The following is a 26,955-nucleotide window of genomic DNA, read 5'->3' as shown; positions in this document are numbered from 1 at the left end:
AACCATAAACAAACTTAACTTTGCATTCATATTTTAATGACAATGATGTTTTTTTAAATCTCCCTTGACATAGTGTTATTGCTGAGATGAAGGTAGCACCAGGTCAGTCGTTCTTCCTCTTCCTGCTCAGTTTCCGGAGGCATAGTTTCAAGCATTTTACTGTCAGTATTACGAAAACCAGCACCACAGTAGCCAGTAGCGCTATGACATCCAGGCAGTAGTACTGGAGCCAGTTGAGGTCATGGACAGCAGCTCTGAGATGTTTTGCCCCTTTGTGCCGCATCACAAATTCTGTCCAGTACACTGAAAGGTCGAGTGGGTCAATAGGCCGGTCTTTATGGAGAGCCGAGAGCTTCTGCATGTTCTCTTTATACCTGGATATAAACAGATTGATGGCAAGAGTTGAAGAATACAACATAGAGAAGTAGATGGTATGAAAAGCAGATTCTTTTATATTTTGATCATCATCAGCACTAAGATTTAAGGAGCTTCTTTTTAATGAGATAATTGTGAGCGACCATCTGACCCCCCCCCCCCCTCACCTGGTGTCATTGATGACCTCATTCAGTCCCCAAAGAAGGTTTTCTGTAGTGATCGAATAAATATCCAACACCACTCCGGCTTCCCTGCTCGCAATCCTCTGCGCGTTGTCAGGCTGGTCCCCCCCAATTGGCACCATCACCATGGGAATAGCGTGACACAGTCCCTCAAAGAGACCATGCGAGCCAGCGTGAGTGATGAAAGCCCGGGCTCCAGGGTGTGCTAACACACACAAAGATATCAGATATTATGTTACGTGACACACCGTTGGTCAGTTTTGAGTCGTGAGCTCCACATTTCAGGATGTGCTAGCGGTGGATTTACCCAGCAGGTCATTCTGAGGCACCCATTTCATCAGCTTCACATTTTCCGGGACGTTGTCGGGAACCTTCCCAGTGTGCCTCCATATTACCTAACAAAAGAAGATAAGTGTCTTTTATTGCTTTTTTTGATTCATTGATGTATAATTTAAAATGGATTGTCATATATGTTGATATATATTCCTGTACTTTCTGTGGAATCTGTCTAAAGGCCTCTAGGAAGACGGAGGTTGTCTCTTCTGGCAGGTCTGACACCATAGTGCCCAGAGTGAACACTACAAACCCATGTTCTCCTGCCACCCAGGACTCCAGATCCTGCAAAAACAAATACACATACACTAGGGTCCAGCAAGCATTTTTATCTCCCTGCATTAAAGAGGACCTATTATGCATATTTTCAGGTGCGTATTGGTATTTTGGGTTTCTACTAGAACATGTTTAAACGCTTTCATGTTAAAAAAAAACGTTATTCTTGTCGTACCGGCTGTGCTGCAGCACCTCTTTTCACCCTCTGTCTGAAACGCTCTGTTTGAGCTCCTGATCTCCCCTCCCCTCCCGAAAAGCCCAGTCTGCTCTGATTGGTCAGCTGCAGTGTTAATTTCGTTAAACTATGATGAAATATGTTCGACGGGCCTTACCTCAGGCAGGGGGTGTCTCATGTTGCAGTTGATTCCACCGACTGGCACTATATTAGGCATTAAAGGGCGTGGGAACTCCAGTGTGAAGTCTAACCTGTTTAAACACAGCATCACAATATGTATCTGAATATGAGACAAAGAATCTAAGATATGTTTTCTTTCAGTGAGATTAGGTGGTATAAATCAACAGTCAAATTACCTTTGCACTATCCCTCCGTTGTTTATCATGTGAGTCTACGAACTTCTACATACATTTTTCAATCTAGGTTGTATTCTACTCCCAAACATCAATATATAACCTTTGTACATATTACCTCATTAGCCAGATAGCAGAGTCTGACAGGACTTCAGCTACACCCACATCCTCTCCCAGGAACTGATAGGCTATTTGATCAAAGCGCCAGAAGAACAGTCGGCATAGCAGTGGCTCCAATAATGTCACCTGTAGGTCAGAGGCACCACAGAGCAATAAATGAATGTACAAAAAACATTCAAGCAGTCCAAGTTTATGTGAAGTAAAATGATTAGTTTGGTCAACACAGAATCTGTGTTTTACCTAATAAATTGGAGTAGAGTTCATTTTACAGAATGGAAACATGGCCATCCTTCACGCATAATGCACAACTGGCTGTAAGTGCTCACCAAAGTGTTGAAAAATCTCTGCTTGAAGTTCATTCTGTCTGTGTTTCCGGTGAAGAAGCGGGGAACATATGAGGGTGGGGCGGGGCAGCCTGCAGCCTTCATATCCAAGTAACATGGAATTGCCCTCAGCACATTTATAGTAGGGAGTCCTGAAAAGTTATTTCATGTATGACTGGTGAGAAAATGTGCAGACGTACTGTATTAGAGCACAGATAATCCGAGTGTGGCAGACCTCACCAAATTTCCGAGCTATCAGTGAGCCAGTGGGCACCATGGGGTCTGTTAGGACGGCATCAAAGTTCTGCAGAGTGAAAAGGTGCAAAACATTGTACACAATGACACAAACACACTACTGTATTTAGCAATCCAATACACAGCCCCAAAAGGTAGTACAAGAGTAGTAGACATAATCTCAACAAATGCCTCACAAATTCAGTATACGGTATAATGCAAGGCTTTTGTATTGAATTGTATTAGATTTTGCACATGATCCTGATGTTGTGTTCAACCTCTGTATTTGCACTCACCTGCTGTGCCAGATGTGAGATCAGACTGGCATTGAACAGTAGGGCCTCTGCTCCGCTGTGGATTAAGCCTGCTATTCTCTGGATTTGTGTGAATTTTTTGCTTATCTTCTCCGTGAAAGACTGTGCTGATTGTTGCAGGGGGGTCCTTGTTCGAGGATATGACAGAGTCAATGAAAGCCTTGTCGTAAGGAACAGGATGGGTCACGGTTTCGTAGTGTTTCCCTGGACCCATCCGTATGCTGACCTCCGGTATCACCACGGTGACCCGGTGTCCACGGCGACCTATTTCTTGGGCTATGGCCTTTACAGTCACCCAGTGACTCCCATCCATAGGTATGACCAGCAGGTTGCCCGAGAAACCCGAAGGAGAAGCGTCACTTGCAGGAACGGCGTTGGTGGCTTCAGCCTCCTCTGTCTTCGCCTTCACCTCTGGCCCCCTCGTCCCATCTACAGCACCGATCACCTGCATAGCCATGTTTAGCAGCAGGAACACGGACATCGCTGCTTTCCACATTGTTCTCTTTGCTCTGTGTCTGCAGCCTCACTGAATCCAACACAGAAGAAAGTGTGAGGCAATGTAAGGAAAAATGGACAAAGAAAACGCCCCCTTTCTCTGTGCTTTGAATACTCCTGTATGTCATTCCTGCTCTTCAGGTTTCTCTATCTGGGTTGCAGAGTTGTTTGTGTTCAAAGTCCTCGCTTTAACAAGAGCGGCAATTGCAGTCCTCAGCGGCTGACAGTTGGATTTCCAGTGATTTCATTAATGTGTAATTTACTTTATTGCCACCCATACAGAAAAGAAAGTGTGCAATCACAACCGATACTGCACCTGAGTCACTGTGGGAGAGTTCAGTGGAGGAAATGGCAGTGTTTTGTAGAAGACGAGGGATATAAACAGGAAAAACAGGGCACCCACACATAGATGGGCTGGGTTAATGGTCACGTGGTTTCAGGCCAATGATGTTCAAAGAGAGGTAAACATGCACATTCTCAAAATTGTTTGTGGTGCTGGGAGTAGATCCCCTCCAATATGTACTTTTTCAAATAAAAAATGACTTTCTCCCGCACACACTTTTCTCTGCTTTATTAGTCAACGTTTCGGTCAAGGACCTTCACCAGGACATTCAGGCCAATGATGACCATGATGAAGACCAAAAGCCAAAACGCATTAAGCAGACAATACAGTTGTTCCTTATACTACAAGAGTCGCTGGAGTTTTGACCTCTATAAACAGCAGTGTTTTGCCAGACAGTGTGTTTATATGTACTGCAGTAAACCCATTAAATCTCCACTTTTGTCTTTAAAATTCACTCAAAAGTCCTCCACCTCTATGTGTAAAGCATGTGGTGATAAATTAATAGTAATTCCTTTAGTCCAATTCAACTAACACAAGTAATATTTAATTTAGACATTATTCCATATGTTCAGGTATGGTCCAAAACTGTACTTACACAAGATATTTGATATACTTTCTAATAGTAGCCTACTGTAGGGGAGACCGGGGAGGTTTGTAACACTGGGTTAGTTGTAACTCAGTCAGTTTGACCAATCAGAAAAGAGCTGCAGTGATGTCATCAATATTGCACACTCCCATTGGCTATTTGAGCTCTGATGTTATTTACATACACTGCAACCAGGAAATAAACTGGGACACATTTAGAATGTTTACTTGTAAAAAAATTGTGTCAAGGGTCTAAATATTGTGTATTCGTGACATCACGAATGGGCAGAAATCCTGACAGCTTGTTTCAAATGCAGAGTTTCTGAATACAGGCTGTGTGTATTTCCCTGTGGATTGAGTGTTTTGATACTTTCACAGTATTTATATAGGACTTAAGCCTGCTTTATAATAACAAAACATTTGAATCTCACTTTTTTATAATATGGGACCTTTAATAATTTATTTTTATATTATTTTTATACTGTAAAATATTTTTTGCAGAATTGTAACAAAAAATCTGAACCTGCGAATATATTGTGTTTAACTTTTGAAATAAAGTTTTTGTTTGTTTTTAAACCGCTTGGTGGCGTTAAGGCGCTATTTTTTGGGGGGTTCAAATCAAATAACCGTAGAAGAAGAAGAATCGACACTAGTCTTTCCGGTCCTTCCTCCGCGCGCATCTTCAAGCAGGTTCCTCGAGCACAACAAACCTCAGGTCCGCGAGCTCGACTGGCTCGAGCCAGTCTGTTAACAAGTAAGCGCCTCGCTCTGTTCTCTATTTGTTAGATGCCACTAAAACAACATCTTTCAACATGTCAGCTCACGTTAAATGTGACCGAGCTGAGAAACAGTAAGTTTTAAAGTCGTAGTGTAGCTTCAGTGATGACGTGATATCGATCTCAGTGCTGCTGTCGCCCTGGTAACGTCTCCAGGGTTGTTTACCGAGATGTTAGCCGAGATGCTAACATGAGCTAACAGCAAAGCCTGTGGGGGAAAGTAGTGTATAGTAGTGTTCAGTATGGTACAGTGCTTGATGTGCTTCAGCTTCAGTATAGTACAGTGCTTGATGTGCTTCAGCTTCAGCATAGTACAGTGCTTGATGTGCTTCAGCTTCAGCATAGTACAGTGCTTGATGTGCTTCAGCTTCAGCATAGTGCTGCTTGATGTGCTTCAGCTTCAGTATAGTACAGTGCTTGATGTGTTTCAGCTTCAGTATAGTACAGTGCTTGATGTGTTTCAGCTTCAGCATAGTGCTGCTTGATGTGCTTCAGCTTCAGTATGGTACAGTGCTTGATGTGCTTCAGCTTCAGCATAGTGCTGCTTGATGTGCTTCAGCTTCAGCATAGTGCTGCTTGATGTGTTTCAGCTTCAGCATAGTGCTGCTTGATGTGCTTCAGCTTCAGCATAGTGCTGCTTGATGTCTGAGGGTCAAGAAGAATACAAGAATACAGTTACCTGTATATGTAGTCAGCTGTTTGTACTGCACATGGTGTTAAAACAGCAGATTGTGGTAGGAGGGGCATCATAATATTACGACTTGTTTTCTAGTAAAGTTATGACTTTATTCTCGTAATATCAGTACTTTTATCCCCTTAAACTTGTGACTTTATTCTCATAATATTATTACTTTTTTCTTGTAAACTTATGACTTTATTCATTATTTATTTATTATTCATAAGTTTACTAGAAAAAAAAAGTAGTATTATGAGAATAAATTAAGAATATTATGAGAATAAAGTCAGAAGTTTACTAGAAAATAAGTCATAATATTACGAGAATAAAGTAAGAATATTATGAGAATAAAGTCGTAATATTATGAGAATAAAGTCATAAGTTTACTAGAAAAAAAGTCATAATATTATGAGAATAAAGTCGTAATATTATGAGAATAAAGTCGTAATATTATGAGAATAAAGTCGTAATATTATGAGAATAAGGTCATAAGTTTAAGAGAAAAAAAGTAATATGAGAATAAAGTCATACGTTTACTAGAAAAAAAGTCGTAATATGAGAATAAAGTCAGAAGTTGAAGAGAAAAAAAGTCATAATATAACAAGAAGAAAGTCGTAATATTATAAGCTTAAAGTCATAAGTTTACGAGAAAAAAAAGTCGTAGTATTATGATAATAAAGTCAGAAGTTTACTAGAAAAAAAGTCGTTTGATAGTAAAGGTTGCTGACCCCTGGGCTATATGAATAAAATTGACTTGACAATTGAGATCAAGCAGGAACAGGAACTAGACTAATATTGTACTGTATTTTTTTTCCTTCCGCTGTTTTGATCATCTATCATTAAAGTGGTTTGTTGTCTTTACAGGCCTGTGACTGACAGCAAGTATGAGGCAGACAGCTTGTTGTCGTTCATTCATTCATTGTCCATAAGTGTTGAATATTCCAGGTAAGACCGCAATAAAACATTATAAAATAGTTTCCAGCCTGTGACCTCAGTTAAAGCAGCAGTGGGTAGAATTAGAGCAAATGTGATTTTAAAAAGTTATTATTAATTATATCTATATTATATCTATATTATTTTCTATTTGTGTGGTACACGTTACCAAGTCTGAGAGGCAGTCTACAGTTTTGATGTAATGTATAACTTAAATAATACACATTCCTATTCTGCCCCTTATCTTGTAACATCTCTATGCTTTGCCCGAATGCATCCATAGATCAACTTAATCTTTTTTTTCAGACGCACGTTTCTTGTGATACTTCATGTCGTATTCCCCCTGTGTGAAATTGAAAAATAACTGTCAAATTTCACAAAAAAACTCTGAGAATTGCCTTCCAGCGGTTTATAAATACTTACAGCCCTGTGATGACAGCCTTCCCTGCTTTCTTCACAGCCATTGGATAAAAGCCAGATTTAAAAAAAAAAACATCCGTCCTGCAGTGGTTTTTACTTTTAAAAACTAGAGCCAATGAAAATGTAGGACATCGTCTCAATATGTGGGATGTGTTACAGGGGATAAAAATGATGTGCAGTCCGTTGTAAAGTGGGACACCTGGTCACCCTAGACTGGCCAAAATCTTCCGTCACGGGTTAGATTTTCTAAAGCCTGAAAACAGAGCCATGAGGAGGAGTAGAAGTCTAGTTATTTCTCAAAACACTTGAATTACAATATGCTGAAAGGTTATTATGGATTTGCCAAAAACATTCTGCCTACTGCAGGTTTAAATTCTGAAATAAGATAAAGCCTTAGTGATCACATACCAATGTATTACACTTCACAGGTGCTTTATCACAGATATCCACTGTTGCTCTCTGTCACAGGTCATTTGAGTATTGTCTGGAGAGGAAAAGCCCCATGTATCCCCGACGCTCCTCCAGACCACCGAAGGTCTCCAAGAGGAGAAGTCCCAGCCCAGATGAAGGAGTTATCGAGCGCAAGTTGAGGGGTAGGAGACAGAAGACAGAGCTGAGGAAGACCAAAGAAGACAACGGCGTAGTCGATGCAGACGAGGGGAAGGGCCTCGACATCATCGACATCATCAACAGCTCGCTCGATGCAAAACGCGTCGCCGAGGAGGACGAAGGAAAGTTTGTAGAGGTGGCCGACGAAGGAGTGGACGGGTCGGATGAAGACTGCAGCTCTGTCAACAGCAGCGTAGCTTCTGGTCCTTCCCTCCTACGCAGCGCCTCCCCCAAGAAGCTGAGGCCCTCGAAGGGCTTGTGCTCGGCCTGCAAGGCTCGCTACCAGAAGGCAAAGAAGATGAAAGCGCCGTTAAAAAATAAACTCTTAAACAATGGTGAGTGCACTTCTTCCTTTTTTTTCCAGCAACATGATATGAAAATGTTAATGTCTGCGTGGGCTTCAAAAGCCTCATTTCCAGCGCAAGTAACTTCACCTCGGAACTAAGAACCTTTTGAGGAACTCGTTGCATTTCCACTGCAGGGACCACGGTCTAAATTAAGATCCGGGGACATTTTACTCTGTCAAAAAAGGCCCTAGTCGTGGGGTAGTACTTTTCTAAAAGTACAGGAACTTTTGGGGTGGAGTTTGCAGGGATGATCGTCGCTAATTGGTGAAACACACACACAGCGCTGCTGTTTTAACGGCTTCAACTCACGTACTGCTTCACTCATACACAAGGAAGTACTCTAGTATCGATTTAGGACCCTTTTAGGACGAGGGGAGAACATGTCTCTTTGTTTGATAACATTGGAAGTAAGTTAGAGTCTGCTGTTGGTCTCTTGACTCATTAAAAAACAGAGAGAGAAAATGAGAGAGAGAGAGATCGCAAGGGCGAGCGGTAATGTTAAAAAATAGAGACATCCCGATGGTGCTGTGAATGAGAGAAAGAAAAGTTATTTTCTGATGGTTTCATGACGGTTACGTTCTAAAGCACAAATAAATAACCATCAATCACTCAACAGATGATTTACTGTGGAGACAGACGCTTTTAGTTTCATTTTCCTCCACTGCATTTCATTCATTACATCCAACGTGCAGCAGTAAATATATGCAGCAGTAAATATCGTCGCAGTGAGACAAAAACGTTTATTTTTTTAGATGAAACAGGTCTTCTTTCTGGTTTGTTTTTCAGATCCCAAGTCCCTGACATGTGATCAGTGGGTCCTGATGAAGAAGTGGAGACCGAGGAGGCTGCCTGATGCAAGAGGGTGAGACTGAGACTGCTTGTGTGTGTGGCATTAAGGTGGAATACCAGTAGCCATGCAAAGTCATGTGCTGTCAGCTCATTATAACAGCACCTCTCTGTTTTGTCAGGAAGCTTTCGATCCACGTACAACTGGTTAAGAAAAGACTTGAGGTCAAGAATGGTGCAAATCGACCTGCGCAATACGTGGGAGAGGAAGAATCATCAGCCTGCTTGAGGCCGCACGCTTTCCTTCAGAGGTAATGCATCTGTACTAGGGCTGTCAATCGATCCAAATATTTAATCGCATGATTGTCCATGATTAACCACGATTAATTGCACATTTTTTATTTTTGTACCATAAAGGGAAATTTGTCAAGTATTTAATACTCAACACGGGAGTGGGCAAATATATGCTAGCTTTATGCAAATGTATGTATGAATGTATGTATGTACTGCATGTGATTATCATAAAGTGGGCATGTCTGTAAAGGGGAGACTCGTGGGTACCCATAGAACCTATTTTCATTCACATATCTTGAGGTCAGAGGTCAAGGGGACCCATTTGAAAATGGCATGACAGTTTTTCCTCACCAAAATTCATCGCAAGTTTGGAGCGTTATTTAGCCTCTTTCGCGACAAGCTAGTATGACATGGTTGGTACCGATGGATTTGGTTTAGTAGCTTCATATGATGCCAGTATCTTCACTCTAGCCTTAAAATTGAGCCCGCTACAAGCTAAAAATCGCAAGTTGTGTTAAAGAAATTAGTGGCGTTAAAGCGAATAACACATTTCCTACAGTAGAAAAGCTGACAAATAAGCCTGTTTTCATACAAAAACTACTTGAATGTGCTGCGTTTTTTGCGTCAGGAACCTCAGACGACGTGTCAGAGTGAAGCCAGTGAAGAAGAACAGGAGGAAGAGGACAAGAGACGGTTCTCAGGGCCCTCGCATCGCTAAACAGCAGCGTCTCCACAGCAACAATCGCCGCCAACACATCAGTGTCGACCTAACCAGCGGTCACAACAGCAGCAGTCCTGGTCTTGAGGGTTGTAGCGGTCAAGAAGTCAGCGATAAATCGGACACAAATCTGGCTGTTGAGCTGATTCCCTCCACAGTCGCCATGGAAACCATCGAGCCAAAAGAGGTCCCACCCGTGCAGAAAGCGCCAAAGAGGACGGGCGGATTCAGAGACTTGCTCGCCCAGCTGCGTGGCAACAGCAGCAGGATTGTCAGAGAAACACGTTAGCGAGGTGGCTCTGACTTTTTTTTTTTAAGGAAGCAGTTTAACAGCTACAGTGTTCAGTGATGTAGTGTTTACCTGTGACGTTAGCCTGGCTATTATTCTGTTCTGTAAATACTTGTTCACCTGGAGGCATATACCTGAGTTTATTGGCTGCATGTTATTTATTTTTTTCTTGAATTTTCAAATAGCATTTATTTAAAAGAACTACTGTGAAAAACTATTTTTTTTCACATTAATACTGTTTTTACCCATATCCCTATGATAGACAGATTTAACATTTCCATCCCCAGTAGACCTACACGAGCATGATAACTATAACTGTGTACCTTTTTTAATACAACAAGCAGGTTTTCAGTGTGTGGTGGTTTTACACACTAGAAAAAGTGATAAAATGAAGTATACTAAAATAAAGTGGTGCATAATTTCCTCTTAGTACACAACAGTAAGGAATATTGATGTATTTCAACTTTTATAACAACTGCAAAATATCTAAAGATCATCATTTTAGTAGGTAGTGTGGATTTGGGAACATTGGCCCTTTCTGTATGAATGAACAACTACTGTTTACCAAGAATATTAAATGGATGAATATTTCCTGGTGGCAAGTTGTGGAAAGGAGCCATGTTCTGTAAAACAAGGGGTGCGTTCCACATCGCATACTTTTTCTTTATACTTACTAGTACGTACTGCAGCTGCCCTTTTAAAGTACGTTCCGTTGCATGCAGTATGTATACGTTTGGGACATACTACTTCATCATAACGTTTTGCCTTGAACTTTGACCCTCTTGCTCATATATCCGGAGGTAGAAGGACATCCTGGTACTTTTGGCACACTGCATTGGATATACTATGTTTTGGGATATCTTTTCTGGCATACTAAATAGTGTGGTGGGTATTGGAACGCTCAGATGGTAATGGGATTAGTTAATATTTATCAGAGGGCAGTGTTAGACCCTTTCTCTAAAAGCCCACATGGTGGCGCCACTTACTGAAGGAATCAGACCTCTGGTTATAGCAGATCAGCCCTGTGCCATTTACTGTGCCTTTTTTTTTTTTTTTACAGAAGAAGAGAAAAGCACAGGTTTAATTAATAACATTAACAATTATTTAATGTCCCAGTGTGCATGATTACCAAAACTCTGCACCTGGTGCATCTAAATGGAATGCAGCCTTTAATTGATGTAATTACGTAGCCTACACCTGTGTGTTTCCTGTACTGAGAGCTCAAAGTCTGCTTTAAACCTGCAGTAGGCAGAATGTTTTTGGCATCATTGGGCAACAATTTCATAATAACATTTCAGCATATTGTAATTCAAGTGTTCTGAGAGACTTCTGCACCTCCTCATGGCTCCCTTTTCAGGCTTAAAAAAATCTAGCCCGTGACGGGAGACTTTCGCCAATCACAGGTCATTTCAGAGAGAGAGCGTTCCTATTGGCTGTTCATTCATTAGAGACAGCTGTCAATCACTCGCGAACACCGATCAAACGGTCAAACTAGGCAGCGCTGATCAAATATCAATCAATATTCTGTTACTGTAATGCCTATTTCTTGCCTCAATTATTTTCAGAAACATCTTGTAGTGTACTGTTTAGCTGTAAAATGAGAAAGCGTGCTCCGGCTGGTGGGCGGTGCTTGGTATTTCCTCAGCTGATCTCAACATGGCAGCCGGGTCACAAACTTTCTCATTTTACAGCTAAACAGTACACTACAAGATGTTTTTGGAAACATTTTACCATAGAAATAGGCATTACAGTAACAGAATATTGATTCATATTTGATCAGCGCTGCCTAGTTTGACCGTTTGATTGGAGTTTGCGAGTGATTGACAGCTGCTCAGAGACGGCAAGGCTCCAGCTCGGCTCTGATTGGTTGTTTTCCTCCGGTCTGTGAAATCTTGCAGATGCCATTAGGAGCACCGGAGGACACAGAGGCACATGATTTTTTTCAGATTACCTGTCTCATGCACTACTGTCAGGATATAGAGACCATTTTATCAAAATAACCTTTTTTTAAATCATATTTACTCCAACTTGCCTACTTCATCTTTAAATCAGGCTTATTCAGCAGCGTGACCCCAATTAAGACAGTCAGTACAGGCGCTGAGTTATCTGGATCATTTTGATGAGTATAAACCAGAAACACGTAGGTGTTTTTACACAGCAATGTTATTTTCAAGATGTTGACGCTGATACCAGTGAATGTAGAGGAAGGGTGGGGAAAAAGAGCAAGAGATAAGGCCCTGAGTGTTGGGTCTTGAAGGTTTGACCGTGTTTTTTTGGGGGGTGGGTGTTGTTGCTGTTTACTTGTGGGATTACTGTATTGGGAGAGGATGGGGATTTAAAGTCTGAGCTGCCAGTGCCAAGTCAGGAAGTGTGTCTGCTGACCGACTCGGCATCACAAACATAGATGTGGAACATGGAGTTTAATTATAATCCGTTATGAAATGCCATTATAATTATTAAAATTGAAATTAATTGGTTCTTACTTTACAGTTTCCATTTCACCATGGGTTGACTAAAGATGTGCAAGCAGTGTGCCTCCTAAAAATCAAGTGATTTTGTAATCAGTCATTTTATTTACTTTTTTCTCTCTCCTCTGTTTCGTTGATTATTATTTTATCTTATTTTTATTTCCATTTATTTTTTTCATATTCTATAAGTATGTAATTTCTTAAAGTGCCAAAAGAGAGAGAAAGAAATCAAGTGAAATCCACAGAGCAGTTGGTGCTGCCTACACATCTTTGAATTGAAACAGTCATGAAATGGAAACTAAACGTTAAAGCAGGAAGGAAATTGATTGTGAAACGGAACTTGATGGGCAGACAGACAGATGAGTTAATAAGATAACAATATAAAATCTTCACGTATTTGCTATTTCATTCCAAAATTCAATTATATTTAATTAATTTAAAGACAGAAGGGTGAAATTCTGTTAAAATTTGTCAAATTGAATTCCTTTCCTTTTTACTTTATTATTGCATTATTATTATTAGGGCTGTCAATCGATCAATTAATCACAGAGATTTGTCAAGTACTTGATACTCTTATCAACATGGGGGTGGATAAATATGCTTGTTTTATGCAAATGTATGTATATATTTATTATTGAAAATCAACTAACAACGCAAAACAATGACAAATATTGTCCAGAAACCCTCACAGGTACTGCATTTAGCATAACAAATATGCTCAAATCATAACATGGCAAACTGCAGCACAACAGGCAACAACAGCTGTCAGTGTGTCAGTGTGCTGACTTGACTATGACTTGCCCCAAACTGCATGTGATTATCATAAAGTGGGCATGTCTGTAAAGGGGAGACTCGTGCGTACCCATAGAACCCATTTTCAATCACATATCTTGAGGTCGGAGGTCAAGGGACCCCTTTGATAATGGCCAGTTTTTTCCTCGCCAAAATCTAGCCCAAGTTTGAAGCCTTATTTAACCTCCTTCGTGACAAGCTAGTATGACATGGTTGGTACCAATGGATTCATTAAGTTTTCTAGTTTCATATGGTGCATCTTCACTCTAGCTTTAAAACTGAGCCAACTACAACTTAAAAATTGCATGTTGCGTTAATGCGTTGAAGAAATTAGTGGTGTCAGAGTGAAGTTGCGTTAACGCGTTATCGCGTTAACTTTGACAGCCCTAATCATAATAAAAATTGTGTTGGTGTGTGAAAAAACAAAGTGTTATTTTGCTCTCAGAAACGTGACGCACTAATTTCACAAACTCACACTCATGGTCCGTTGACAGTGAAAGATCAGAGGAAGTGTTACAGCGTTAAACTGCTGATAATCATCTTCCATTCCTTCTCCTCTCCCTGCGTCTCTGTCTCCCTCGCATGAATCACACAAGACACTGAAACAAGTATGTCCACACTCTGGTGAGAGCTGAAACTCCTGCTGCTTGTTCTGATTCAACAGAGCATGGAGTTTGGAGGGACACACACACACATTACACATTGTCTGATCCTCATCGGCAGTCTTCCCTGTTGCCAATAGGTCCCGATTATCACAAGCCCAGAGGTCTCAGGGCCAAAACAATTCAAGCAGCGCACACACACAACGCGGTATCCTGTGATAGAACCACTATCAGCACCTGACACCTCGAAAACAGGAAAAACGTATCGGCAGGAACACAGATGTGTCGGAGTGTTGAGGGGAGGAGCGTGAGCACGACTATATATCCCCTGTAGACAGAAGTCTCAACTTCACTCAGCTGAGAGAGGAGAGGAACTGCCTCCATCATGTCCTATTATGAGGTAAGGTCGTCAGTCAGACGTGGTTTTATGTAAATTCATAAATCTGTTTTTCGGATCAATTTTTCTTTTGCTTCCTGCCCTTAATCATCATCATCTTCATCTCTCCAGCATATCATCTTCGACTACGACATCAATGACACGGGCTCAGGCTCTGGTTCTGGTGACATGGGGGGCGATCTGGAGGAGCCCTGTGATCTGGAGCACGTGATGCCTGCTGACCTCCTGCGGGTCTTCTTGCCCGTGGTCTACGCCCTCATCTTCACCCTGGGCATCACTGGGAACGGCCTGGTCGTCATAGTGCTGGGCTGCCAACGCAGGTGAGAGAATAGGTGCAGGGTTGGTGGTTGATCTGATGAATGTCTTTGTGTCTGAACCGGGCGTAATGGTTTCCACTCCCGTGTTGGTCTACAGGTCAAAGTGTAGCCTCACGGACCGGTATCGCCTCCACCTCTCAGCCGCTGACCTCCTCTTCGTTCTGGCGCTGCCGTTCTGGGCCGTGGACTCGGCCCTGTCCGACTGGCGCTTCGGAGCGGCCACCTGCGTTGGCGTGCACGTCATCTACACGGTCAACTTGTACGGCAGCGTGCTCATCCTGGCGTTCATCAGCCTGGACCGCTACCTGGCAGTGGTCCGAGCCACGGACACCAACACCGGTGGGCTGAGGCAGCTGCTGGCGCACAGACTGGTTTATGTTGGTGAGTGTCGAAAGATTTCTGTTGGTGCTTTCTTTATCCCAACTCTCCTCTTCTTCTTTCTTCCTCCCACAGTCCCTTACTTTGTTCTATCTTCTCCTCTCCCTGCAGGTGCGTGGTTGCCCGCTGGCCTCTTGGCGGTGCCTGACCTGGTGTTTGCCCGGACTCAGGAAGGAGGCGAGGGGTCCACTCTGTGCCAGCGGTTCTACCCAGCAGACAGCGCTCCTCTCTGGGTTGCAATCTTCCACCTCCAGCTGGTGCTGGTGGGTCTGGTGATCCCAGGCCTGGTCCTCCTGGTGTGTTACTGCGTCATCGTCACCAGGCTGACCCGGGGCCCGCTCGGGGGCCAGAGGCAGAAGCGGCGAGCGGTGAGGACCACCATCGCGTTGGTCCTCTGCTTCTTCGTGTGCTGGCTGCCCTACGGAGTGGGCATCTCCGTGGATGCTCTGCTGCGCCTGGAGGTGCTGCCCCGCGGCTGCAGCCTGGAGGCCGTGCTGGGCGTGTGGCTGGCGGTGGCTGAGCCCATGGCGTTCGCGCACTGCTGCCTGAACCCACTGCTGTACGCCTTCCTTGGGGCCGGGTTCAAGAGCTCGGCCCGCAGAGCCCTCACTCTGAGCCGAGCATCCAGTTTGAAGATTTTACCACGGAGACGCCCAGGGGCTTCCACGACCACAGAGTCCGAGTCCTCCAGTTTACATTCCAGCTAGTGTTTGCTTGTGCTGTCTACATATATTTGTGTATATACTGTGTATATGTGTGTGTGTTAAGGACGTTTACACAAAGTGTTTGAGAAAGTAAGAAGCAGTCTGCTGGCCCACGACTCGTCTTCTCCCTCACCGTGGGGGTTCTCCTGTAAATACTGTTGTTAGGTTTGTTTTCAGTGCTGCTGTGCTTGTTGATGTTTGCAATAAAATACCCGTATTTGTGAAAATGTCTTCTTGTGATTCTTGCATCCTGAGTGAAACTGTGAATTCCTGACTTGTGCTTTAACCACTCAACCACAGCGAATGCCACCCTCGCCCTCAGTGGGTGAGATAGATATCAGTAAGGCCCCAATTACACAAACAATTTTGAGACTTATCAAGCAAGCTTTATCTCAGAAGAAACATTGGAAAGGGTCAGGAGAGGTGGAATAGGAAGAACAAGCCTGAATCCAATCTATTTGGTCTCATACGTGGTTTAAATATCGGCCGACAACTGTATCCAAAGCTGCAAATCATGATATCTTTTTGGAAACACTACCAGTTTACTTTGTGTGTGGTGTGCTTGGGGGCAGAGCTGGTGCTTCACAGATACAGATTCTTTGAAAAATAAGTGTCGAAATCAGTTGGCATTGTGGCGTAATCTTTATTATCATCAACTCGTCTCCCTTTGTGTTGATTCATGATCACTCAGCCGCCTGCCATCTGAATCCACTGATCCGGAGCACGGACACAGTCAAGTTCTTTCGAAAAATTAAACTGTGCTAGTGAAAGCCAGGTGTATCTGAGTCACACGCATTTGTGTGTTTGTGTGGATGTGTTTGTGTCACTGTTTTGGGGTGTGCAGATTTATGTTGATATAAACAGTTTGCTTCTTCTACGTGAGAGCGAGGGGAGCATGAAGGGGTCAGGAGGTCCATTTTTCCACTACTTAAATGCACTCATACACCCACACACATACACACACAAAGTGCTTCCCACATACCTACTTCCACCTGGAAGTGAGAGAAACAGAAGCTGGAAGTTTACTGTGTCCTGTTTCCTGGAGCTGAGAGGATGAAGAGGAGGGTTGTGAGAGAGGCAAAAAGGAAGAATACAGTTACTCAGCATCACAATAAGGAGTTGACTCTGTGGCATCGCTCTAACTGCATCCTATCATGTGCTTATGTGGCTTTATATATACAGAAATGGCTGTGGAACCATTTCACACACAGCCAATGTAGACAGAAAACGTACCTTTTCATATATTTTGCATAAATCTGCCCCCGTCTCTCTCTCTCTCCGTCTCTCTCTCCTTCACACACACAAAGACACACAACTCTCTTCTATTCATAGTGTATTCAAAACAGGAAAGACTTCCTGCAGCTCATTTTAGGAAAAACAAGCAGCTAAAACAATCAAACACCCCGAGCAGCTCTGCACTCACCAACACACACAGCAGAGAGCTGCTACAGGATAAATCAGTTTAACAGCATGCAGGAGAGACACACTGAAGGACATCATGAATGACCAAGTAAAGTGGTGATGTGTAAACATACAGTAAATCTGTAAAGTGTTCAAAGTCAGGATGTTGTTAGCTCTCATGAATGTTCCATACATTCATTATCTGTAGCCGCTTATCCTATTCAGGAGTTTGCATGTTCTCCACGTGTTAGCGTGGGTTTTCTCCGGGTTCTCTGGTTTCCTCCTACAGTCCAAAGACATGCAGGTTAATTGTTGACTCTAAATTGCCCGTAGGTGTGAATGTGAGCGTGAATGGTTGTCTGTCTCTATGTGTCAGCCCTGTGATAGTCTGGCGACCTGTCCAGGGTGTACCCCGCCTTCGCCCAAGGTCAGCTGGGATCGGCTCCAGCCCCCTGCAACCCTGAATAGGATAAGTGGTTACGGATGATGGATGCATGTCTGTGGACTGTTGGAGGAAACCTGAGAACCCGGAGGAAACCCACGCTAACACGGGGGAGAACATGCAAACTCCACATAGAAGGGCCCCAAGCCGGGTTTTGATCTTATGAGTGATACAAATATGTAAGGGATAATGTACAGCGAGCCGGTCATTGTTGTGAAAGAAACACAAGAGGGCGATGCCAATGCTAAACGTAAGGGGTCTCTCATTGCCCTGAAGTGGTTTCTTTCACAACAATGACCGGCTAACTGTACATTATCCCACTTATTACACGGCTACTTACTTAAAAGAAAATCAACAAGTTGACACAAAAACGGTCCGCCAGAGTCCGACATCAGAACTACACCCATAGCAACGGTCTGCTATACAGAAATAACAGACCGTAGAACGCCATGATTGATCAATCAGAATCCAATATTCAACACAGCCGTGTAATAAAATAATCTTAATAACCAAATTATGAATTTTGTCTCCAAGTTTTGAGTCTCAATTATTATTATATGGTTTACTAGGCCATGTTGAAATTCTTCATTTAGGTGTTGTTCCCCCTTCAAAGTGTTGACTTTTAGATTTAATTTGGGGGGTTTTACACCCACATTAGTGAATCTTCATTTTTAATATTTGGTTCCAAAACTTGGCAAACAATACTGTCTGAAATCTATGAACTGCAGACATCAGCAGACACTGTTTCCTCACTGGTCACTAGCCAGGTCTGTGCGACTAATTTCACTTCTTGCTTGTTTTTGCCTTCAGTCTGGTTCTCACAGCAAGTGACACATTTAGCTTCACTTACCGACTATACCAGTCAGGGATTGTATGAAATGCTGAAATGCTCCTTGGTTGCCTTGTCAGTATTGATTTGGTTGTGAGCACCCATGAACTTGAATGCCAGTCCAGAGTGCGATCGGGGGGTCCACCACCAAAACAATGAAAATGTGTCACCGTGTGAATGCAAATACACCAGGAAACTACTCTTTTCTAAACCATCTCTACCCTCTCCTCTTTCATATCCTGCTGCTCTTGCAACTGTTTGTTCCGGTCGTCTTGTTTTTCACGTGCGGCCACAAATCTGACGCCATCAAGGTTGCCTTCTCGGTGGAGCACACGTTGGTTTGGTGCGTGCTGCATGAATACACCACAATACATGAGCGAGTGTTACTACAGACTGTGTTTGATCTGAACCTACCGGCTGTGTGTGACGTGGGTTTTATTACTATATAGTAGCAGCAGTAATGGTACTAACAGTGATGGAACATAACTCTACTTAAATACATTTTTGAGGTACATTTATATGCTGCTTTTATACCCATTTTATTACATTACAAAGAAAAATATCATATAAAAAGCCCTCCTCACCAAATTTGATGGCACTGATGCTCTTGTGGTGCATGTATGAGTATGAGTATGTGTGTGTGTGTGTGTGTGTGTGTGTGGGTGTGTGCGTGTGTGTGCGTGTGTGTGTGTGTGTGTGTGTTTGCCTACAGATGGTCAAGTTCCCTTCATACTCAGACAAGCTGAGCTTCCTGCTGTTGAACAATCGTGGGAAAAGCAGAGGTCAAGACAAAAGGAGAAATAAAGAGGGAGAGAAAGACTGGGTTGCATCCAAATGGCCTGCAATGACTTCCTGCGTTGTTCCTGGTGGATTCATACAATGTGACAGGTGAAACCAATAGCCTGCCGGGAGGTTTGTATTGGCCTCAGCAGGTGGAGACGTGAGAATGACTTGGGAGCAGAAATAGACATTAATGGAATAATAGAGTAGAGATCAGTGTTGGTCGGTCACAGATGGTCCAGGGACTGAACCCTGCAGAGGCTGACTGTAAGGATTAATAACATGTAGTTATAAGCAGATACAAGGACATTTTATAAGTATAACTCCTCTTATGAAGCATCCACAAGCAGATAATGAATGACTGACACAATATAACACAGCTGTAGCCATATTCAGTTATATATGAACAGACATACGTAAAGAGATCCTTACACTGGTAAGGTTTGAAATTGTGTATCTTGAGGGTTCATTCTTATAGTAATCTCAGAAATAACAGTTTCGCAAATAATTCTTAACTCAAGGACCACTTACTAGATTTCCACAGGAGCTTTCAGCTGCATCTCATGGCCTTCATCAGCAAATGGTATTTGCTCAGTTGTTACTGAAAAAGAAAAGAAAAAAACTATAAATAGATACTTTTTTTCATGAATGTAATATATAATAAATGTATATAATACTTTATTTTTCACAATCAGATAAATTATGAAGACATGTAGTCATATATTTACAACTTGTTAATTGATATAGCACATAAAAGTGTATTATTACATGCAAATGATGATAGCAGGTAGTTTGGTTCTACTTTCCCCTCTACCATTATAACCACTATAGTATATTACTACGGTGCATTGCTCTGTTTCTTTGTCCTTATTAACAAACAGCCTCCTCCAGTGATGATTCATGGGCCAAGTTATATTACGCTGTAAGTTACATGGAAAATTGGAATTTGAGTCAGAAAACCATCAGTTTACTCCTACTGTAAGTAATAAGTGATGAGACAGACACAAGATAGGACATTTGGGATGGCAGCTTTCTTTGGACCCGGCACACACTCCTCTCAAGAATACAGTTTATATTAACTCTTGAGGTGATTCTCCACCCAAATGCTATCTTTTGAATATCAAACATTCAGTCCCTAAAGGCTCTCGTCCTTCATAGAGAACAGCTGCTGCTGGCTTCCCACCAACCAACGCGTCCAATGGTGGACGAATACTTTTTTACCTGTACCACCTAGGTGTCTATTGCAGTAACTGTACCTTTAGTTCAGGCTGAACTGGTACAGATGTGTACCCCAAAATACCAGCACCCACTTTGCTCCCTTTGTATGAGAAGCAAATGTTAGTATGATGATGTTTCTCGATTGAATTGACTGTTGATGAGTGTATTTCGAATTATGAGTGTTCACTGCCCTACAGTGGTCACAATGGGGAACTGTAACACTACATTCAATTTGTGGCTTACACATTGGCAATACTGATGTTACTGTTATTATATGCAATAATAACATTAATATTTTCTTCAATTCAATTCAATCTATTTTTATATAGCGTTGAATCAAAACAGAAGTTATCTCAAGACACCTATACTCATTTAGAGACACTACAATAATAATGATGATGATGATGATACATGTTTTGTATATTATATATTGTATTTTGTATATTATATTATATATATATACATAAATATATATATGTATATATATATATATATATAAATATTTATTTATTTTTTATTTATTATTTATTTATTATATATATATATACACTGTAGTATTGCTACTTTTACTTAAGTAAAATATCTGAATACTTCTTTCACCACTGCTTGTCTGTATTATGTCCACCATATGTCAAACTAATTTAATGTACTAATGTTCAGACAAAGAGAGAACAAATAAAACATTTATTTTTTTTAAACACATTTTTTCCCCCTAAACTTTATTGGCTTGAAACAGGAAGCGTTACCGCGGGAAAGAGAGCAGAAGAACCACGCGTCATTTGACATCCTCACTCCTGATTGGCTACCAGACGGAGAACATTCGCACGGCCTCACCGATTGGTCGAACGCGGCGCGCCAAAGATCACGTGTCTCTCTTTTTCGCGCGAAACTGACTCTCTCTGTTGTCGGTGGACTGTAGCGTGCTGCTGTGAGTCTGTTCTGAGAGGAGCGGTACGGCTCGGTCTGGGTTTGTTTTTGCACAAGTTTTTGAACTTTGTATTCCAGTTTCAACATGGACGTTGCCACAGCAACCGCGGAGAATGCTGGAGAGATGGTGAAGGACGAGTTGGCTGAAAAATGTCAGAAGTTATTCCAGGCTTTCTTGGAGGAGTAAGTCAACAGGCTTCATTGTGTTGTTGTGGGCCGAAACGGGACTGTGCACGAGTTGATCGCACGATGCATCATTTTGAAGTATATTTTGTATCATTAACTATGAGGATCTAATGCTGTGTATTATAAATAATTCAAGAGTTTTATTTGTCATTTGCTCCTATAATAAGTACATTGGAATTCTGAGCAGTTTACAGAGTCAGCTTTAAGAAAAGAAAAAAGGTAGAAAGGGCACAAGGTTATTAAAGTACAAAATAAGTAGCACATTCAACTCAACACAATAAATAAATAAATAAAATATAAAACGCCCTCAGTGTAGTCAATAAATAAACGAAACTACCATCTGCATAGGAACAATACCCCCAGAATACAAATATACATTATATATATATATGCTCCATGACCATGTTAAAAGAACTTTCAAAAATATTAAAAAAAATAAATAATATATTTCAGACAATTGCACAGTGGAAGGCAGCTTATTGCACAGCATTACAGTCCAGGTGTACTGTGTGTCAATATGGAGGTGAGGTGTGGGGTGTTTGTGTCCCTCTTTAATGTCCTTTGCCACCAGTCTGATTGTAGCTGAGAAGAAGCTGTTGTGAAACCAGAAGGTGCTCTGTGAGTGGAGATGCTCTCTGGTCTGTGGTGCCTCAAATAATCATCTATCCTGTAACTGTGTGCAGGTTCCAGACCGGTGATGGGGAGGTGAAGTATGTCCGGGAGGCTGAGGAGCTGATCCGGCCTGAGAGGAACACCCTGCTGGTGAGCTTCACAGACCTGGAGGGCTTCAACCAGGAGCTGGCTACCACCATCCAGGAGGAGTACTACAGGTGAGTTAGACCACCATCAAACTCCACCATCACTGTTGCACCTGCGGCCTCAGTTTGAACTCTGATCACAATGCTGGAGTGAGCAACACTTTTAATTTGGTCTCAGCCGGTGCTTGAAGTGGTAAAAAATAAGTGCCAGTACTCCTCTTATTCACATGTTGGTGTGTGTATCAGCAATCTCTTGCCACTTATTCCTATTTATTTATTATTTCGTTAAGCATGTTATACTGTGTCAATCATAAAATGGGATTTTATTGCTGTACTATAATACTTGGGCTCTGCATCTTCTATAGTTATTATTTTATTATTTATTTATTTATTTATTTGCACATATATAAAACTGCACAAAATCCAGTCAATGTGTCAGGAGAGGTCAAGAAGCCACGGGCTTATACAAAGGACCTACCCCCCCAAACCCCAGGAGAAAAAAAAACAATAACAAAAAAGGAAGAAAGATCTAAACTAACATAATTTAAAAAAAATACAACAAAAGTTAAACAACAACAAGAAGTACACAAAATGTGCAGAAAACCCCCTAACCAAACAGTGGAAAACAATCCAATAAAAACAAAGAAATACATACAAAAAACAGTACAGAAAAATAGTTGGCCTATAATACTCCAATAATATTCACACTGGAACATTTTAGTGTTTAAGGTGGTGTGTTTGTATTTAGTGTTAATACTTAAAGGGCTTTCTTGTGTTATTTGTGGTATCTATAATATATAATAAGATGTCTATATAGCCTGGAATCACCAGCAGACAGACAGACAGAGAGGCAGGTGTGCATGAAATATCGTGTATCGTGATATTATGTTTTCTGATATTGTATGTCGTAGTAATAGTTTATATGCAAAGATGAACCAATACTTTATTTAATTTCTAAAAATATGAGCCCTCTTAGTGTATGTGTCCTCTCAAAGTAGAGCTATGATGTTACAGCGACTGTGATAAATGGAAATGCAGATCCCACTGTTCTGATTGTATAAAAAAGTTAACTTTCTTTTACTTAGATATTATGTATACGGTGGTGTGTTCTTTATACTATGACAGTTTTCCTAAAATTAGATTTAAAAAAATTGAAATATATCGCCTTGCTTATGGTATTAAGATATATCGTGGTCTATTGAATCGTAACCCCTGTATCATGATACGTAGGATGCTGGTATTTGTTAACATGAAGGATTCTGTTTTCAGAGTCTACCCCTTCCTGTGTCGGGCAGTGCGCAACTTTGCTCGGGACCATGGGAATGTTCCTCTCAACAAAGAGTTCTACGTAGCCCTGGAGGATCTGCCCACCAGACACAAGTAAGACACACGACACTAACCTGCTATCAGCTGCTGGTTTTGGTGTGATTTGGTAGATAATAGAAATAAAAATACTATAAAATAGAATTAAAGATATATTTCTGCCGTGCAAATTTAAGTAGAATATGCGTCGTGCATTGCCACTCAGAAGATAAGTGTCCTCTGGCGGCACAGAGGAGAGTCGTTGTATGTTGATATGGCCGTGGGCAGGAATGATTTCCTGTAGCGGTCCTTATTACAGCGGAGTTGAATACTGTAGAAATTATGTCATTTTATATTTCAAAATAAAATGAGCAAAGCTAGAGCAATATATCAACCCCTTTTCCTGTGTGTGATCTAGGATCCGTGAGCTGTCATCCATGCGTATTGGCACCCTGGTGAGGATCAGTGGTCAGGTGGTGAGGACACACCCGGTACACCCTGAACTGGTAAGATATCCTGCAGGCAGCATGGAGGTGCTTAAAAAACCAAACCAAAGCTGTGATGTGAGATATAGTAATGTTGACGCTTGTCTGTTGCAGGTGAGTGGCACCTTCCTGTGCATGGACTGCCAGGCGCTGATCAAAGACGTCCCTCAGCAGTTCAAATACTCGCCACCGACCATCTGCAGAAACCCCGTCTGCAACAACCGCTCCCGCTTCCACCTCGACACGCACAAATCCAAGTTCGTCGACTTCCAGAAGGTAACTATGAGCGAGGATGTGTGTGTGTGTGTATTCATACATAAACAGGTGTACTGATGACAGTTTGAAGGTTTCTGATTGAGTCTTAAACTCTTGTGTGTTCAGGTGCGTATCCAGGAGACGCAGGCGGAGCTGCCTCGCGGTTCGATCCCACGCTCCCTGGAGGTCGTCCTGAGGGCCGAGGCGGTGGAGACGGCTCAGGCCGGAGACCGCTGTGACTTCACCGGGTCCCTCATTGTCGTGCCGGACGTCTCTCAGCTCAGCACTCCCGGTATGATCTTGACCACACACTTTGAGCCTTCAGTTCAGATTGTGACATAGGCTGTTTCCGAAATCACTCACTACTCATTATCTAGTGGACTATGTAGTGAGTCCACCTACGAGGTCGTGAATACCACAAGAGGGGGGCGTTCTTATGGACTCTCCTCATGAACACAGTAAACGCGACCCCATTTGAAGGCACCAATAGTCCTCCATGTACAACTCCCTGGATAGTGAGTAGGGAGTAGTGAATGAGTGAATGATTTGGGACACAGCCGTAGTGTGAAAGCAAGAAATTACTTGAACAAATCACATTCGACACCTCATGACCGTCTGTATGGGCGTCCTGTCTCCAGGTGTGCGAGCAGAGACCAGCACCCGTGTAACTGGAGGACCCCAGGGCTTTGACACTGACGGTCTGAGAGGACTGAAAGCTCTGGGAGTCAGAGAGCTTTCATACAGACTGGCCTTCCTGGCCTGCAACGTGGCCCCGACCAACCCACGAGTAAGAGACGCACACACGAGCTAATAATGAACGCATTTCCATAGTAATCACACCAACAGTTTTGTTCTCATCCAAACATGTTCAATTAAAAGTTGTTTTTTTTCTTGTTGTAGTTTGGCGGTAAGGAGCTGAGGGATGAGGAGCAGACGGCAGAAAGCATCAAGAGCCAGATGACGGAGAAGGAGTGGGAGAAAGTGTTTGAGATGAGCCAGGACAAGAACTTGTACCACAACCTGTGCACCAGCCTCTTCCCCACCATCCACGGTCAGTGCTTCGCCCCGTCGTCGAACATTTTCATTGTGAAGCCGCAAATTTTCAGTTAAATTAAATGGCGACCGCGTTTTTGCAGGCAACGACGAGGTGAAGCGCGGCATCCTGCTGATGCTGTTCGGAGGCGTTCCCAAAACCACCATGGAGAGGACCTCGCTGAGGGGAGACGTCAACGTCTGCATCGTCGGAGACCCCAGTACCGCCAAGAGCCAGTTCCTCAAGTATGTGACACGACGTAGAGACATTTCCAGTAACTACCAGAAATGTTGTAGTCGATACCGATACCGGTGAAATTCCATGATTCTCGGTAACAATTCAAAACCTCGTTGAAATGCAAAAGTAAAACAAATCCCATGTGCTTCAACATCCACTCCTTTATTACCGTTTGCATACTGGTTTTTGTTAGGAAGTTAATCAGGTCATAATTCCCTCTCAATTATCTATTTTAAATTGGTCCTGAAGTATCGGTTCTTGTGACATCCCTGATTGTAATCCATCAAATGTAGGTTCTGACAGTATTGACTCAGTCCACAGATCTGTCTGAATGGTGATTAAAATGTGTGTTTGTGCAGGCACGTGGAGGAGTTCAGCCCCAGAGCGGTGTACACCAGCGGCAAGGCCAGCACCGCTGCAGGTCTGACGGCAGCCGTGGTCCGAGACGAGGAGTCCCACGAGTTCGTCATCGAGGCTGGAGCTCTGATGCTGGCTGACAACGTGAGTGTTAAAGACTCATCAAGCAGACCGTGAAGGACATTAAGTGTATTCAAGAGGTATTAATGACGGTGTTTTCTTCAGGGCGTGTGCTGCATTGATGAGTTTGACAAGATGGACATCAAGGACCAGGTGGCCATCCATGAAGCCATGGAACAGCAGACCATCAGCATCACCAAGGCTGGAGTCAAGGTAACGCAGCCGAATTACACTGAACGTTGAAATAATATAAAAGGGAGAGACGCTAATGTTTTTAGGCACATTAATAATGTGAACATAAGTACATCAAACCTCACAGTTGTCTGTTAAAGATCATGATGTTTTGGTCTGTTGAACAGTTATAGAAATTCCTCCAAATGTGTTTTTTTACTCGGTTTGTGTTTTCTTGACTCCGTTGTGGTGAAGGCTAGAAGTGAAGATCCAAAAAAAAACTTTTTTATGTTTTCTTGTAAATACTAGACCTCGTTTTGGTCAGGAGAAAACTTCTTAATGCTCATGAAGGACAAGATAAAAAACATTTCTATAGCATGATATGCAAATCCAGTGCATCTAAAACAGTTACAGTGCAACTTCCTTTCAAGATGCACAAGAAGCCAAAATGAAAAGGAAGCCATTCAGTCATGTCTGCAGCAGAATAACCAGACTGTCCGTCTCCTCCAGGCCACCCTGAATGCTCGCACCTCCATCCTGGCTGCCGCCAACCCCGTCGGTGGACGCTACGACCGCAGCAAGAGCCTGAAGCAGAACGTCAACCTGAGCGCCCCCATCATGAGCCGCTTCGACCTCTTCTTCATCCTGGTGGATGACTGCAATGAGGTACGCGTTTACAGTCTGTGCATTTGTTCCTGCAGTAATTATTATATTTTTCATTCTTGCATTTTATTTCATGTTCAGCTGTTTAAATGTCTGCATTCTTATTTGTTGTATTCTTATGAATCCTTTCTTTTTTGCATGCTCTTATCTGATGCTATAACAATCTCATTGTCCTAA

General features: G+C 42.4%; 4 protein-coding genes across 7 annotated transcripts in view; 3 read left to right on the top strand and 1 right to left on the bottom strand.

Moving 5' to 3' along the window:
• Positions 1 to 19: 19 nt before the first annotated feature.
• On the bottom strand, positions 20 to 3,888 carry LOC119498162 (UDP-glucuronosyltransferase 1A1-like). Its single transcript, XM_037786731.1, is given in 10 exon segments — positions 20 to 374; positions 543 to 762; positions 865 to 952; positions 1,050 to 1,175; positions 1,499 to 1,592; positions 1,813 to 1,940; positions 2,141 to 2,289; positions 2,378 to 2,441; positions 2,668 to 2,808; positions 2,810 to 3,888. Coding segments are annotated over 10 exon segments (1,653 nt in total). The 5' UTR covers positions 3,182 to 3,888; the 3' UTR covers positions 20 to 103.
• Positions 3,889 to 4,706: 818 nt separating this feature from the next.
• si:ch211-227n13.3 lies at positions 4,707 to 11,009 on the top strand. 4 transcript variants are annotated; one of them, XM_037786743.1, is made up of 6 exons: positions 4,707 to 4,862; positions 6,425 to 6,505; positions 7,382 to 7,857; positions 8,656 to 8,731; positions 8,838 to 8,966; positions 9,578 to 11,009. In XM_037786743.1, exons 3-6 carry the CDS (start codon positions 7,416 to 7,418, stop codon positions 9,954 to 9,956), a joined length of 1,026 nt encoding a protein of 341 aa, XP_037642671.1. In that variant the 5' UTR covers positions 4,707 to 4,862; positions 6,425 to 6,505; positions 7,382 to 7,415; the 3' UTR covers positions 9,957 to 11,009. The 4 variants fall into 4 exon arrangements, with proteins under 4 accessions (XP_037642671.1, XP_037642670.1, XP_037642672.1 ...); XM_037786742.1 differs by having other exon boundaries at positions 4,807 to 4,958; XM_037786744.1 differs by lacking the exon at positions 4,707 to 4,862 and adding an exon at positions 5,061 to 5,099.
• Positions 11,010 to 13,631: 2,622 nt separating this feature from the next.
• Positions 13,632 to 15,835, top strand: LOC119498170 (C-X-C chemokine receptor type 4-like). Its single transcript, XM_037786753.1, has 4 exons — positions 13,632 to 14,218; positions 14,327 to 14,535; positions 14,630 to 14,913; positions 15,022 to 15,835. The coding sequence occupies exons 1-4, from the start codon at positions 14,204 to 14,206 to the stop codon at positions 15,615 to 15,617; spliced, it is 1,104 nt and encodes a 367-aa protein (XP_037642681.1). The 5' UTR covers positions 13,632 to 14,203; the 3' UTR covers positions 15,618 to 15,835.
• Positions 15,836 to 21,149: 5,314 nt separating this feature from the next.
• The window catches only part of mcm6 (minichromosome maintenance complex component 6), a 7,987-nt gene continuing 2,181 nt past the window's right edge, over positions 21,150 to 26,955 (top strand). Inside the window, exons 1-12 of the mRNA XM_037786725.1 lie at positions 21,150 to 21,394; positions 22,081 to 22,227; positions 23,425 to 23,535; positions 23,876 to 23,963; positions 24,057 to 24,218; positions 24,324 to 24,489; positions 24,836 to 24,984; positions 25,098 to 25,248; positions 25,334 to 25,475; positions 25,827 to 25,968; positions 26,050 to 26,157; positions 26,626 to 26,781. Of these exons, the coding sequence (XP_037642653.1) occupies positions 21,297 to 21,394; positions 22,081 to 22,227; positions 23,425 to 23,535; positions 23,876 to 23,963; positions 24,057 to 24,218; positions 24,324 to 24,489; positions 24,836 to 24,984; positions 25,098 to 25,248; positions 25,334 to 25,475; positions 25,827 to 25,968; positions 26,050 to 26,157; positions 26,626 to 26,781 (1,620 nt within the window). The 5' untranslated portion in view covers positions 21,150 to 21,296. The remainder of the gene's footprint in view (positions 21,395 to 22,080; positions 22,228 to 23,424; positions 23,536 to 23,875; positions 23,964 to 24,056; positions 24,219 to 24,323; positions 24,490 to 24,835; positions 24,985 to 25,097; positions 25,249 to 25,333; positions 25,476 to 25,826; positions 25,969 to 26,049; positions 26,158 to 26,625; positions 26,782 to 26,955) is intronic.

Source organism: Sebastes umbrosus, chromosome 12, assembly GCF_015220745.1.
Source record: "Sebastes umbrosus isolate fSebUmb1 chromosome 12, fSebUmb1.pri, whole genome shotgun sequence".
In the NCBI taxonomy this organism is placed as follows: Eukaryota; Metazoa; Chordata; class Actinopteri; order Perciformes; family Sebastidae; genus Sebastes; species Sebastes umbrosus.
This window is presented reverse-complemented; position numbering and strand designations above follow the sequence as displayed.

What these genes read in the sequence shown, in the direction of transcription:
- si:ch211-227n13.3 (XM_037786742.1), top strand. Translation starts at nt 4,921, where the DNA reads ATGTCAGCTCACGTTAAATGTGACCGAGCTGAGAAACA. An exon ending in ATAAGTGTTGAATATTCCAG is followed by an intron (nt 6,506 to 7,381) that starts GTAAGACCGCAA and finishes TCTCTGTCACAG; the next exon opens with GTCATTTGAGTATTGTCTGG. An exon ending in AAATAAACTCTTAAACAATG is followed by an intron (nt 7,858 to 8,655) that starts GTGAGTGCACTT and finishes TTTGTTTTTCAG; the next exon opens with ATCCCAAGTCCCTGACATGT.
- LOC119498170 (XM_037786753.1), top strand. An exon ending in GTGCTGGGCTGCCAACGCAG is followed by an intron (nt 14,536 to 14,629) that starts GTGAGAGAATAG and finishes GTTGGTCTACAG; the next exon opens with GTCAAAGTGTAGCCTCACGG. An exon ending in GCACAGACTGGTTTATGTTG is followed by an intron (nt 14,914 to 15,021) that starts GTGAGTGTCGAA and finishes CTCTCCCTGCAG; the next exon opens with GTGCGTGGTTGCCCGCTGGC.